The sequence below is a fragment of the Xenopus laevis genome, chromosome 1S (genome assembly GCF_017654675.1).
Source record: "Xenopus laevis strain J_2021 chromosome 1S, Xenopus_laevis_v10.1, whole genome shotgun sequence".
Classification (NCBI taxonomy): Eukaryota; Metazoa; Chordata; class Amphibia; order Anura; family Pipidae; genus Xenopus; species Xenopus laevis.
Genome location: NC_054372.1, coordinates 121,726,112 through 121,742,443, shown reverse-complemented (window position 1 = coordinate 121,742,443; position 16,332 = coordinate 121,726,112). Strand labels below are relative to the sequence as shown.

At 39.3% G+C, this 16,332-nt stretch overlaps 1 protein-coding gene across 1 annotated transcript in view; it reads right to left on the bottom strand.

Annotated features, from left to right (window-relative positions):
* pcsk5.S (proprotein convertase subtilisin/kexin type 5 S homeolog) overlaps positions 1-15,590 on the bottom strand; it is a gene marked incomplete at its 5' end in the record, with an annotated part of 230,007 nt that extends 214,417 nt beyond the window's left edge. The window contains 1 exon segment of the mRNA NM_001092999.1: positions 15,112-15,590. Within this exon segment, the coding sequence (NP_001086468.1) occupies positions 15,112-15,291 (180 nt within the window).
* Positions 15,591-16,332: the final 742 nt, after the last annotated feature.

Below are 16,332 nucleotides of genomic sequence, written 5' to 3'. Positions count from 1 at the left end.
CTTCGCCCTTTAGTAAATATGCCCCTAAAGGTGGCTGTAAGATGATGGCCCCTTCAGACCAGTTTGGCAGTTTATCTGCCTGTATATGGGGTCCTCCGATGGGCCTACCCAACCAGTGCATCTGCATGTTGACGCAGTTCTCAATCCAAAGGGCGTCATAATTGAAATTATTATCCAAATGTTGTGGGCCAAACAATTGGATCAGGCGATCTTGCCCACCTCCAGTGGAAATACTGGTGAAAGATCCACTCGAGCATTATCTGATTCCTTAGGAATGCAGGTGTTTTTAGACATAATGTATCAAATAAAGCACCATATCCAATGGGGATTGTTTTGCCAAAGGGTCCAGGGCTGTTGTTACTCAAACCCTGGATTTATTTATGACAATTTCATGCATACATGTTCATTAACATCCAAAGGAAGATTTGCATATTGTCTGTACACTAAGTTAAAGATTGTTATCTGTTGTACTGTTTGTAAAACCTTTATAATTCATAAACAGTTTTTTAACAACCAGCAACTTTGAATTGACGCTATTTAGCATAGATGTTGCATTTTCACATTCATTTAAATCATGTTTCCAGACAATATGACACAGGCAGATGCATGCTGCATGGCAGTTAAAGGGTTAAATTGCATGTTCTCTTTACTGTCATGCATTTTATGCATAGCACCAAAACTATGAGCATCTTACCAAGGTAAAATCCACAATGAAACCTGGTACAAGCTTTTAAATGTTAGCAAATATGGATCAAAGAACTGTATAAATAAAATATAACTAAACAGGTAATGTAATTCAACAGAACACATCATATCAAAGCAATTTTATGGAAAGATTAAACTTTTTACCCAAAACAAATTACAAGGTATTTTTTGAATGTAACAAATTCATAAACTAGACTGTACCACAATAAAGCTATTGGTATTTTCCTAACCAACATATTTGCTGAGAAGACCGATATATGCTCAAAGCATGAAACTGTTAATTAGAATACACAAACAAGTGCCACTTAAGCAAATTAGATTCACTCAATAATGTTCATTGTTAGACCCCATTATTAGAGAATAAAGCATTAGCTGAAGTTTTTGCATCTGGTTCAAGAATGTCAATAACATGACATGAAGCACAAAAAGCTAATTCTTCTTTAATCCATTTCAAAATAGGCCAGGCCCCCACAGGGATAACCATAGTAGACTTGAGTGTCCACACATTTGGAAAGAATGCTGAATTGCTCTCCTAGATCAAGCCCAATTTGAAGGTCAGTTCAAGTGTTCTGGTCAGTCCTTCCTTATGGCTAGGAGGGACCTAACCAATCAATCATTGGATGTCAGAGAAGGTTTGAACCAAATCCAGCCTGGAAGCTTCTGGTCTAAGATCCCACCATACACAAAGTGTAAACACACATAGACAACAGGGTCAATTTCAGATACCTTCTAGGGTTACTGCTCCTAGGCAAACATAGAGCATTTTAGTACATAATCCCCAATATGTTCAAAACCTTTACACTTCTACATTCATATGAAGAGAACAAACTCTACACAGACAGTGCTTTAATTTGAAATGAAGAAATGGCTACGGCACTGCAAGGCAGCAAAGAAATATAAACAAAGTAAAAAGAAGGCAAAAAATTGAAATATGGGTCGCCCCCTGTGATCCTAAGATTCACGGTGCACACAAACAAACCAAGGGCACATTCAGGTTAGCTAACATGTTAGGTCACAAGAAACAGTTCTGTCTTTTGCTTTCACGCTTCTTGTTACAGTTAGAGCTGCAGTATTTCTGGTCATGTGGTCTCTGAGGGAGCATAGATAATATTATAAAATGGGGCTCAATGTAAAAGGGCAATTTTTACTGATACATATACTGTATTCCAGTTTGGTAACTGGTAATTCAGTCTCTTTAGCTAGCGAATTGTTGTCTACGCCTGTTAGTAAATTGCTGATATCCCTGCAGATGAGATTTCTGCTGAATTTTTGCTAGCGACGGCCACTTCTCGCTTTAGTATATCTGCCTCATAGATAGGGAATTTCTAATACTTTGTGACTCCCTGTATTTTTAGCTTTGCAGCATGTCTTTGACATTTTTAAATATTTCCAGGGAGCTTTTTTTTTTTAAAAAAAAGGTTGCATTGCTGGAATTAAATATAAGTAGAATAGTGGAACAGTGTGAGATTGTTGACCGATATGGAGGAGGAATTCTCCTTTGTACGCCTCACTTCCTGGCCAGAGGGCTGTAATGGCAAGGTTAAGAATGGAAGAAAACGGTAATAACAAATGAAATCACTTCCTCAACCCACTGAGCATGATACATTCTTAACACATTTTACATTTGCTTTCGATTGCTTCAGCATGTGCTTCCACATCTTTGTTTATTGTGTTCTTGTCTAATTAAATTGGTTGCTGTAGAATTAATTACATGGAATGGAAACAGTTATTGTTTATTGATAAGATACAAATAAATAACACCGAATCACATCAGAGACTTAGACAACATGGCCGGTGTAGAATTATTAGGAAAATGAATACTTTGATATCATTTGCTCAGTTTTTTGTGTTTGAGGAACACGAAATACAGATAAAACCTAAAAAGTGAAAGGAATCCTATGGAATTTACACACTTCATAGGCTTAATATATGGCATTAGGACTTTCAAAGGAAATGCAGAACTTGACAGAAGAGTAAATTTACACAGAAAAGGCTTCCTAAAGTCCTGCCAGTGAAGATACCATGGATCAATAGAGACACGTTTAAATAAATGTCAAGTCTGATGTAAATGATAGAAGTGTAGCTCTGGCATTCATCAAGAAAGATGGTATGTCACATTTAAATTGATAGCCTTAAAGTGGACCTGTCACCCAGACATAAAAAGCTGTATAATAAAAATTGTTTTCAAATTAAACATGAAATCCAAATTCTTATTTTATTAAAAAGTGTTCATAGCTGTAAATTAATTTAAATATCTCAGCTGTCAATCAAATATTGCCTTAGGCATAGAGGTGGGGCAAACAATTACTTTTACGTTTCATTCAGCATTTCCTAGATGTCACTGCTCTCCCCACATTCCCTCAGTTCTTTTAACCTTTTAATTGTATAGCCAGTACATGGGGATGGACATCAGGTCCCCCATTCTGGTGCACAAACAAGGTTCTGAGATTCTGTCTTAATAACAGTGTCTAGAAAATGGCTCCTGCCTACTTGCTATAATTATGAGTTCCCAGACTGATGGAAACCCGATTCAAATAATTTATACAGTGTAATTAAAGTTAATTTTGCTTGATAAAATAGGATTTGGAATAAATTGTTTTGGGTGACGGGTCCCCTTTAAAGTAGTTTTGTAAAAGGAACATTCTGTTTCAATATGTTAATATCCTACTACCAGAACTTTGTAGGGTTAGTCTAATAATGTTGGTTGGTACTTTTAATGATAAATGTTACAGACAATAAAAGTCAGCTTTTCTATGGCCTCCTAGATGCCTGCTTTTAAAGAAATAAAAGCATACTAGCAAACAAGCTGTCTAATAAAGCAATGTCCATTTCTTTAATAACAGGATTTTCTTAACGGTAAATTCTTTTCTTCTGGGCCCGTACTGTCAGACGTATGGGTTAATCCTGGATATCTCCGGAGGCAGGACAAAAGAAAATTGAAGCCATTAGCTCCGCCTTCTCCCTTAATTACCCAGCTCTGGCCTTGTCTCTTCATTTTACGTACCAAAGCCCTGGATAGGAGAAACTTGGAAAACATCCAAGGCATAACGGTATAAACATAACAGTCATACATCTGACATATAATTAATCTCTTTTTTTTTTTTTTTTTTTTTTTAATAACCGGTATTTCTGGTCCGAAAGAAACCTTGGCAAACTGCCAACACGTCCAAAAGGGACTTACTGCACTGACAGTACGGGCCCTGGAGAAAAGGATTTACCGGTAAGAAAATACTGTTTTCCCAGGGCAGCCCGTCCTATCAGTGCAGACGTATGGGGACGTTCAAAAGCCATCTTCCCATAAAAACAAAGGGAGGGAGAATTTAAGGAGGTACTACTGCCTGCAGCACCTTTCTCCCAAAGGCTGCGAAAATATTGAGCCTATAGAACTTTGCAAAGGTGTGAACTGAAGAACATGTTGCTGCTTTGCAAATCTGTTCTACTGTGGCACAATTCTTTAGTGCCCATGATGTACTGACGGCCCTTGTAGAATGAGCCTTGACAGGAAACGGTGGCCAGTTTGAAGATTGACTGTATGCAAAATTAATTACTTCAACTAACCTAATCTTGCTATCGTTCTCTTGGAAGCCGCTTGTCCTTTCCTTGGTGGCCCATAAGAAACAAGGAGAGCTTCTGATTTTCTAAAAGCTGTACGCTTAGTGTAGTATTTTAGTGCTCTAACCACATCCAGAGTATGTAGACGTTTCTCTGCCTCGTTCTGCGGAATGGGACATAGAGATGGTAGTACGATATCCTGGTTCAGATGAAACTCTGACACCACTTTTGGTAAAAAAGATAATATAGTCCTAAAGACTACTTTATCCTTGTGGAATATCATCCAAGGAACTTTCACTGAAAGTGTTTGTAGCTTGGATATTCTTTTAGCTGAACAAATCGCCAGAAGGAAAACTACTTTCCATTCTAAAAATTTGTCTGAACATTCTGCTAGAGGGTCGAATGGAGGCCCTTGTAATACCTTTAGCACCAGGTTGAGGTCCAATGGCGGGGTGGGATCTCTATACGGAGGCCTAATATGCATAACTGCTTGAAAAAATTATTTTACTTCAGGTTGAATGGCCCATTGAAGGTCTTTATCACTTCCTCTGAAAAAACATCTGTCCCTCCAGATCTGGGCCTCAAGTCCCATGCCGCTAAGCGTAATATTTGCAAGTTGTGATGCCTAAATGGTTCCTGCAGCATCAGATCTGGACGCAGCGGTAGTCGCCATGGTGTGGTGGTGAGGCTGGCATCTGTTGCCTCTGCTCTTGGATTGTTTGTTCTCGAACAGTACCTTGGAAGTTTGTTGGCTTTCTGAATTTCTGTACCAGGAGCTGGAACATCAGCCCATTCTGCCTGATCAATCTTGTTTCGATCTTGCTGAGATAATCGGCTTCCCAGTTTTCCACTCCTGGAATGTATATTGCCGACAAGGTTGAGCCCTGGCTTTCTGCCCACTGAAATTTTTGGAGACCTCGTTCATCGCTGCTTGACTCTTTGTGCCTCCTTGATGATTGATATATGCCACGCAGTCGCATAATCCGTATTGGACAATCTCTTCGCTGATGTGACCAAACTCTCAGTGTTTTGAAAACTGCTCTCAACTACAGAACATTTATGCGCAGCCGAGACGCCTTCTGCAGCCACTTTCCCTGGCATGTCTTGTCGTTCATTGCTGCCCCCCAGCCCGATAGGCTGTCGTCCGTGCTGATTACTGTCCAAGGTGGCAGTGACCACAGACAGCCACTCGCAACATTTCTCTCCTATGTCCACCACCTCAGTTCTTCTTTTAGATTTTTTGTGAGTGGAATGTTCTGAGACAGATCTTCGTGATTTCTGTTCCAATGAAACAGGAAATGCCTTTGAAGCGGCCTTAGATGAAACCGGGAGTAAGGAATTGCCTCCAGAGTCGACACCATCAACCCTAACAGCCTCAAATAGTCCTCTGCTGTGGGCTGCACCATTTTCAGAAATCTTAGAGTTGCCTCTCGTAATCCTGCTACCTTGTCTTCTGGTAGTGCCACCATTCCTGTTCTGGAATTGAACTGCATTCCTAGGAACCTGATTGACTGGCTTGGTAGCAGGTTCTTCATGACATTGATCAGCCACCTGAAGTGACGAAGTGTACGGAGTGTTTGTCGCGTCTGTTCTTCTGCCAGCTCTGCTGTGGGTGACATGATCAGAATGTCGTCTAGGTATGGAGTTGCTTTTATCCCTTCCGTTCTCAAGATGGCTATCACTGGGGCCAATATTTTTGTAAACACCCGAGGTGCCATGGTCAACCCAAATGGTAGGGCTCTAAACTCAAAATCAAGTCAAGTCAAGTCAAGTGGATTTTATTGTCATTTCAGCAATATACAGTAAATAAAGTACATAGTACTTAGTACATAGAAATGATCCTGGCCTACCACAAATCGCAGGTACTTTTGATGAACGTTTAAGGGTTTGAGATTCAGAACAGGCCTGTAACTTCCTCCCTTCTTCTCCACCAAAAACAAATTTGAATAAAAACCTCTGAACCTGAATTGGTGAGGAACTTCTACAATGACGTTTGCTTCCAGCATGTTTGAAATGCAGTTTAGCAATCCTTGGTGACCTTCATGCATCTGAGGTCTTGGACATGCTTGGCTTTCTAGTTTGCTTGTTCTGGGTTGGCCAAGCTGTTCTTTTACACCCCACGTAGAAACCTTTTACTAATATTTACTCTCCTCTCTGGATAATTCCATTCCGAATCGATTGTCTGTGTAATAGACTTAAAAACTGGAAAACACTTTTGTTTTTTTGACTGCAACCCTAGCACTCTATCCGCCTTAGAAGCAGGAGCAGCAGCATCCTTTATCTCTAGAGTCTGCAGCATATCCCTTTGAAGGCATCTAACCTGGTCCTGCTGGACAAAAACTGGCCCTTCCGAATCTGAATCAGAAGATCTCATGAGACTGCTCTGAGCTCTCCGAAAAAGACTGAAAAGAACTGCAAGGTGAAAAAGATGGCGACCTATGCCTCCTTTTGTGAACAGAGCACTGCTGAAGAGACTGCTGCACAACCGATTTAACCCACTTAACAAAATCAGCAAACTGTTGTTGTTGTGATACCGCTGAAGGATTTAAATGTAATGTATCTTCCTCCACTAAACCTGTGGGTGATTTCTGTGCCAGGGGACATGCTTCCTGGGATAGAAATGGCAGCGGCTCCAAAACGCAAAATTATGCGTGTGTCGGCCTGCATGTTCAGCATTAACAGTGTTGCTGCTACCCAGCCAAAGTGTATTCTTCTTACATAAATTGTGTATGCTTTTGCTGCACATATCACAACTTGGGCAGTGGTAAAAACATCAGTTGTTGTAAGGCAAAAAAACAAATACAAATGAATGTAAATCTTTTCTTTTCGATTAAGGGGAACAGAAAATCCTAATTTACCACATTGGGTTCCATTATTCTGCATCACTGGGTTGTTGTCTACCTTCTAATGAATATCCTACTCACCATCTGACCCTCCCTGGGCTTCCCTCAAAACATTACAGAATGTCAGAAGCAATTATACTTGTAGCTAATGGCAGATGAATGGAGGTGATTTTTTGGCTAAAAAGATTCATTAGCACCACCGCTCCACACTATGTATTTTTATTAATTGTTATTTTATGGACACGGTCCAGCACTACTTAAGAGGCATTATAGTAGCGAGTCTTGTGTTTCTGGCAGCGTGGTTTTATTAACGGTTTAATAAAAGCTAATTTTTATTACACTATGGGGCCGATTCACTAAGCTCGAGTGAAGGATTCGAATGAAAAAAATTCGAATTTCAAAGTATTTTTTTGGTACTTCGACCATCGAATTGGTTAAATTTGTTCGAATTCGAACGAAATCGAACGAATCGAAGTAAAAATCGTTCGACTATTCGACCATTCGATAGTCGAAGTACTTTCCCTTTAAAAAAAACTTCGACCCCCTACTTCGGCAGGTAAAACCTACCGAAGTCAATGTTAGCCTATGGGGAAGGTCCCCATAGGTTTGCTAACCTTTTTTTGATCGAAGGATTTTCCTTCGATCGTTGGATTAAAATCCTTCGAATCGTTCGATTCGAAGGATTTAATCGTTCGATCGATCAATCGAAGGATTAGCGCTAAATCCTTCGACTTCGATATTCGAAGTCGAAGGATTTCAATTCGAGGGTCGAATTTCGAAGTATTTTTAACTTCGAAATTCGACCCTTAATGAATCTGCCCCTATGTCTATCATCTGAACTGGTTAACTGGAAGTGAACAAGGGAGCTATAAATAAAACATAGTATCCAATATTGTAGCACTTCAATGGTTGTTATTATTTTGATACATAAATATTAACCTGCAGATGTTTGTGACATTCACTTGTGTAAAGCTCTAACACAGGGTTTTGTATAATCCACCCAACATGTAAGCTGTACAAGTTTCATCTCATCTAGTTTTCTTGGTAATATATGCTTGAACATGTTCTATTAACATACAAGTGACAACTTCTAACTCTCCAGAGAATGTTACATTTCTCACTTTACCTTGAGGCCACTAGCCATTTAATAAATGCATTTACAGGTATGGAACCTGTTATCCAGAATGCTCAGGACTTGGGGTTTTCTGGATAACTGATCTTTTTGTAAATTGGTTCTTCATACCTTAAGTCTACTGGAAAATTGTGTAAACATTAAATAACCCAATATATTAGTTTTGCTTCCAATAAGGATTAATTATATCTTAGTTTGGATCAAACTGGTACCGGGAGAAAGAGTATTCAGTGAGCTATAGTGTTCCCTTTTAAAGACCGGTGTTGAACGTTCATTTTAATAAACATGCCTCTGTTATGTCCTTATAAAAAATATATCATAATTAAAGATGGAAACCAAACCAAGGAAATTTAATTCAGATTCAATTACATTTTTCTAGAATAGTTATCAAGTATACCTTTACACACCAATAAACATACTTTTACAGAAACACAGGGAGAGCACACATTACTTGACCCCCCCTCCCCACAAATGAGGAAAAGAACAATAAATCCCAATTGATTAAATAATGAATTAGTCCATAGGTTTGTCATAGCCCCACAGGAATACTTTATTGTACAACACGTAGGTTGCCATATGACCAGCTAAGGCATAAGTGTTTGGTGTCTGGAATGCTGCATACGAATTGCACTGTGTTTTTTATCATATGATGAGCCACTGCAGCAGCATTTCCACCACTATAACGGTTTGCTTCAAATGTCCTTGCATAGAAAACTATTCTACAAGTATTGGTCATTAAATTAGCATGTGAGGACAGAACTTTAAAGTGTAACAATGAGGATGTAAAAAAAAAATGTGAAAATCAGCTGGACAGCGCTACATAAATAATGCACCACCTCCATGTAAGGGGCACAAGTACACATCTGCACATAGTATTAGGCTAAGGATAGTGTTAGAGCTATATATCTAAGCACACCTAGTATATATCTATATATCTAAGCACACCTAGACGTATCTTTATGTACTCTTTTTCTGCAATAGTAATTTTCAAGATAAGAAGTCTGTACACATTTTAAATGATATTGCTAAACTTTGAACAGGAGCAAAGTCTTAGAAAATATACCGGTCACATTATGTCATGTTAGCTGGATGTTGGCAAAGGCTGTGAAGGAACCCAAGACAAGGATAATAAAGACCACTTCACCAAAAACTCTGAATTGCCTCTCCAAGCTGCATGCATGCTAGAAACTGCTGATCACAAAGGCTAGAACGAAACAAGTCTGACACCCCAGATTTATACAGTTTCTCTTTGTAAACTATAAGCACTTCACTAAGACGTTCATGCTGGTTACTCTATAACTTGCTCTGGCTTGTGCAATACACTGACCCTATATAAACTTGTTTTCTATGTACTGTTTTAACCCTCTTGGGAATGGAATACTCTGTAATACAAATATTACATTGGAAACTCTCGTTCCCAAGTGGTTCTGGCCTCTCGTAATAATGATGCATTGAGTTTCTCTGGCAGGGTTAATGCTGACAGATGATAATAATTACAGCATTAACAACATGTTATAGACGTACAAGTCATTAGAATGCATTTTATATACGGAAATTCACACATGCATATCTTTAACTATTGATATTCTTGATTCACTGCTCCATGGTGCAAAATGATGTACAAGTGACTGACTAGAATAAAGCTGGTCACACATGGGATGATTCCTTGGCTGAAGATTGAATGATCACCAGACAACAAGACCTCAGCATAGGAAGAGGTAACATTCCAAAGCAGACAATTTAATGTGGATTGACATTTTAGGTCTAGGTTTAGCCAAAAGGTGATTTCCTGTAAGAATGTCACATCCTGCACAGTACATGACTTGTAATGTACATTAAGTAATTTGTTGCATCTATAATTCTGACATGATAATTGGGCCCAGATGCCTGTCTAGTCAAACGCGATATTGTATATTTGCAGTGTAACTAACCTCGGCATAAAGTGGCCAACAAATTATCTAATCTAACATTATGACCACACACATGAATGGCCTCATGTTAAATTACCTATTCATACAGGTGGCCAGAGATTTACCAATTACGATCTTTCCTGCGTCCATTGGTCACAGGAAAGATCATTTGTTTTCAATACATTTATAGCTGAATCATTAGATATAAAGGTAGAAACAATAGAATTCTGTCATTTGACGAATCAGAAGTAAACACTGGTTGGGCACCTTTTAGAATTGTCAAAGGGATGATCCAAGTGTTTTAGCAATGGAAAATACATATATAAACACAAATTCAATAACAGAATTTTACCGTAAAGCTGGCTATAAATGCAAAGACGCAATTTTATGAAACTAAGATTTGTACGATTTTCGGATCGTATGTGAAGGGTCCTGGACATTTTATGTGCCAAGGGGATCGGTATGGACAATATCAGTGGGTGACTGCCACTACTATTTGTCTGGCATAAATGTTGTACGATTGCTGTCTGTCAATTAGGCCAGAACATCATCTACTATTTTATTTTTCCTACTTATTTAATCTGAATAGTTAGTAGTAGATTGGTACACTGAAACTACTGATCGTTCGTAGTGTAAAGTTTTAAATCTGCACATTTATGGCCAGTTTAATACTAGATAAACAGAAGGTGTGATGGGTAATGGCAAAAATTGGGGAAGAGAACCGATTATGATGCCTCATGACCAAATAGGAGTTTCCGGAAGCACTACATTGTAGACTCATTTTCCTTTGGGTGGTGAGTGAGCATTACCATTTTATCAACGAAATGGTTTGGGTGGTCTGGGATATAATACTTTTTTTTAAATATAATCTATATGTAATGTGCCTAAGTGAAATATAAATTCTTTTCTCTGTGTTATCCTCATGTTCTTTTATTTGTAAGACATACCTTACTCAGCTTCAGAAGCTCATCTCATGTGTCCTCATTTACATAAATATTTAATGTTTATTGTCATTCTATCACTACCATGCATATAATAAAGATATTCTGGAGTACTTTGACAAGGAGAAAAAAAAACACAGAAAATGATAAATAAATAAAACAACAAGTGGCAAGAGAGCTTGTGAGATGTACCGAAAGATACATTATCCACATAAATGGATAACTATACCCCCCCGAACAATGTAGGTCTCTATAAAAAGATATTGCATATAACAGCTCATATGTAAAACCCTGCTTCATGTAAGTAAACCATTTCATACTAATATACTTTTTAGTAGTATGTGCCCCTCTAAATAGAAAATAGTAATTTTAAAAAATAAGGGCCGCCCCTGGGATCGTAGGATTCACGGTTCACACAAACAAACCAAACAAACCATGTTAAGTCACATGAGACAATTAAAAGACAGAATTCTGTCTTTTGCTTCCACATTCCAAAGTTAAAGTTGTAGTATTTCTGGTCAGGTTATCTCTGAGGCAGCACACAGACCATCATGAATTGGTGGTCTAAGACAAGAGATGGAAAAGGGCAATATTTACTTAAATGTATATACCAGTTTGGTAAGATTCTTTAATATGCCACTTAATTTAATATAATCTGTTGCTTAAAATTTCATTTTAGGGGTAAAGTTTTCCTTGGACGGATTAATGGATACTTCCACTGTTTAAAAGGAGGCGCGTGTTTTCTCTGGCAGTGTGCAACAGGAGGAAGGTACGAATAGTTGCATATTAATACAACCAATTGTGTAGTTTCCTTTACATGAAGACATTCCATATTAACCTGGTTGGGTGCTAGATGCATGCCGTCACTAAATGCTGCAGTCAATATTTCCACAATGATCACAGTTATAGATACCGAAAAAATAAAGTTGTCCACGGCAATGTAGGAAAGTTGGGCCCCCCAAGCTACATAAACCAGGGATGTATAGCAAGATACCCCACAGTTGTTGAGATACAACTCACAGTACCCCAATGAACAACAGTGTTCTCCCCTCAAGGGTTCCTATTGGCTATGCCTGAAAGTAATAAGCGATAAAATAGGTATACCACACTTTTGGGGATTATTGCAAGTATATACATGCACATAGTCTTGGCCAGAATTTCCATGTCATGAAGAAAGCAGCAGTAGGAGACTATCGAAGAGAAATGCACCCCTCCACTACCACCACCAAAATGTAAATATTGTAATGTCTGCTCCTTTCCAATTTTAAAATCAGGCAGATGACTGACACATAAACTTAGCTTCCGGAAATAAACTCAAAACACAGAGCTTAATAACAAGTGAAATCTTGATAAACTGCATACAAAATTATCAGCACATAGACGTTGAATATGGTAACTGCCATCTATGTCAGCAGGAACAAGTTGGCCTTTACATCCCTGACTGAGGTTATTAGAAGGATGAAACTGTGCTGGAATGCTGGAAGGAAAGTTCATAGAACACTTACATCATTAGAGCTAGAGGTGCTCCGGAGTTCATACTGATTATTAAAACCATATTTTACACACAAAATTATATTCCTATTATGACGTAGTATTCCAGAAAGAAAGACTGATTATGTTATTAAAAACAAAGATGTCAATTAAAAGCGCCCAGCTATGTTGTAATATATAAACAGCAGAGAGTCTGATGGGATCCAGTAGGTCAGAACATTCCAAACACATTAAATGGATTGAACTCTTTCTACTAATAAGAACATCATAGTAAGCAGCTGTGGATAAGGCAATTCTATCTGTAGTAACATAGAGTTCCCTAACCCTAAAATATCCCAATTTCAATACACAGCACAGTAGAAGTTACTGGATGATGAACGAATGTGATGAGAAGTGCTGAAATGTAACTGGTTCTCTATGCATACAGTATTCTTTTCAAACACTTTCATGTGTTAATGGAGAATTGCCATGGTGGGGGTGGAAGAAAAAGGAAAAAAAATGTTTTTGTTTCTGCAGGAAGTGTTTACCAGGTGTCACTATGTTAACCCTTGATTTCCAAACCACTTTAGCGTTGCTATTTGGTTGGGTGCAGGTTGCACAAACACCCCCTTTAGTTTTCTACCATGTTTTGCTTTTCTGCAAGAGGTATCAAAGTTCATGCTATGTTCTTTTAATCCATATAGCAGGACATGACTAAACAACCTGAGAAGATGAAAGTCCTGACACAGTCTAAACACAATTCACATGGTTCTCTTTGATTATTGTCATTTTATTTTCTCTTCCGATCATTGGAAATACCAAAAACATGAAAGAGAACAGGGATCAAATGCTAATGATTGCCACTTAAAATGCCTGTATAGGTAAGGCATGGAAAGTGTCAAGGCTATTTACATGAAAATGTGGATCCCAGCTACAAGTTTCAGACAGCAGATGAGAAAGCAAATGGGAGGGGTAGGGGACAACCACATTTTCATCAGCAAAGGACACAGACGAGCTACACTTATCCTTTTACTATGTCACATCTCCGATCTCAAGAAAATCTGGAATTTGTTACACTGCTGTTCATCTGCTTTATGATGAATCTAATAGGGTTCTATATTAATAAGGAAAAAGCCTTATTCAGTTTCACCAAACTTATCCTTGAGAAATGAAGGCACCAATGTTTTAACAGCAGGTTCCAGAGAGTATGGAGTTGCTGACATCCCAAATACTAGATCTCCGTGATTGGCACTTAAACAGTTACCCCCTTGGAGGCACAATTAATAAACATCTCTCACAAGGAAGACCATTAACTCCCTCACTGCCAGAAAGTACTCAGTATATCCAATTTTTTTCTGCCCCTCTGTGACCCATAGAACATTATATCCATGCAACTAAAGCACTGAAGTTTCATTGCCATCAAATGGCCACCACTATATCAGCACATTATTCAGAAACTCTTTCTGCACACATCATTAAATAACATGCTCGGTGGGGAATCCTTCTGTTGCCCTGCAACATTCTTCCCTTGTTTATTATGATAGTAGCAGCTGACAGGGAGTTCCACTCTGCTGTTCCTTGCAATTCATTCCAGGAGCAGCCAGCCAGCATGTGTGGGCACTCAAGCACAGGCAATTCTTTCCAGGATGTGAATGCTAAACATGGCATTAGTGTAATATATAAATATATATTTCCCCTTCCTACCCCTAATTTACATACGCAAATTAGGATTCGGATTTGTGTCGGTATTCGGCCGAATCTTTCAAGAAGGATTCGGGGGTTCGAATATATATATATATAATTTGATGCATAGAGCCGCACTCCAAGTCGATTGTGAATCAAATCACTTTTATTAGCATATGTGTCCTATGCTAATAAAAGTGATTTGATTCACAAATGACTTGGAGTGCGGCTCTATGCAACAAATTAAGTAATAATACATTTTGAGCCTGCACCCACACGAATATTATAAATCCGGATTTGAGTGCGGCTGCCTGATAACAGATATATATATTTCCAGGATGATTATATTAAGTACATGCACTTTCTAATATATTCATCTTTTATCATAAGAAATCTCTGTGTTGCTGGTCTTCTTTAGTATATTGTATATTTTTAATTTTTTGGCAGTGCACCAGGGGCCAATACAGAAGCGGAGTGCTGCCCTGATCATATATATATATATATATATATATATATATATATATATATATATATATATATATATATAAAACGCTTGGTTCCAAGCTGCTGGCAGGCACATTCACATGAGGGACATACACTGTACATGTGGATTTGCAGAGCTCAAAGGGAATATACACATACCTATGGAGAGCCTAAATTCAAAGTTGTTCTCGCCTCCTTGGGGTGCCACCACCCACAAACTCCTAACATACCTCTTTTACACCTGAACCCCTCCTGGAAAAACAACAAGATCTGGCCAAGAAAAGTTAAAATCCCAACCCCCCAAAATGAATGGCGAGCAGCGCAGACCCTCACCCATCCCAGAGGAGAGGAAGAGTGCATGTGAACAAGCAGCTGGGGGGGGGGGGGATTACCTGTCCTATGTTGATGTATCCGTACTTGCTCGCTATCCTGTTGGCTTCGTTTTCCCCCCCTGCTATCCTCACAGCCCAGTGGTTAGTGAAGGTGCGTGCCCAGCACGGTGCTATTAGGATTGGCAGCAGCACGGTGAGGGTCACTAGCTGACATCTCCCTGGGAGCCACTTGTTTGCCATGTTGCGCCTCCTCCTTACAAAACAAGGTCCCCTGTTATTCCAGGAAGGGGGGAGGAGAAACTCAGACAGGTGAGGGCAAATCCAGAGGTTGGCAGGGCAAAGCTGCTCCGTAAAGTTGCCACGAGCTGAAGGTACTTGTATTATTCCGCTTTGCACTTTGACTCCGCTCTGGCTGCCAAGTGCTAACGGGCTACAACTCCACAGTCCTGGGTGCGCAGTGCCAGGGTAAGAGTCTTCCCTCGATCCCTCCAGCCACTCTTTGCCGTCCCTTCTCACTGTATTACTGTTACTGGAGTGTGAGTGGGAAAAGGCAGCGCTCGCTCTCTTCCCTTCTCTGCATAAATGACTGCCCCCCTTCCCTTGCTCTCCTCCCGTCCGAAGCCAGCAGCACCCAGATGGGAAAGGGAGGCGGAGCCTTGCAGCCTCTCGACCCGCCCACTCTCGTTACTATGCGCCCCCTGCTCCTCACACAAGCACACGCCACTAAATGTTGTGGAGAAATGCCCTCACCTAGCCCTGCTGCCACACAATGAGCATCCCTTTTCTGGCCACTTAGAAAATGTTCTCGCCATAGAGCTGAAGCCGAACTGTTTTTTTTTTAATGAAATAAAATGTGATTGTAAGCACCTGGCGTTTCAAGGGAAAGTAGTATTTGTTTATCCTTTGCTCTGGTTCTGTCTCTTGGAACAATATAGCAGAAGTAAGTTCTTCTCAACGTTTGTTAATGGGCTGGATTTTGCTACATTCTTTCAGAAACTGCAGAGCAGGGAATATAAACAAGCCACCAACATTGGTTTATCCCCTTAAATAAAAGAAAATTGATTTTGCACCAGAATTTCGCTTTTCATTTGAACTCAGCGACAGACTTTGAATTTTTGGAACATTTTGTGCTATCTCAGATTAGGGGCAATTTCTGAGGGGAAACCTTTAGTTTAAACAAAAACCAAAATCGGGATAGACTTACTGTTAGTGTAAAAAGAAGCCCAGATGGTTTATGAAAAGTAGAAAAATCGTTTTTGGGACATATTCAAGCCTGACGCG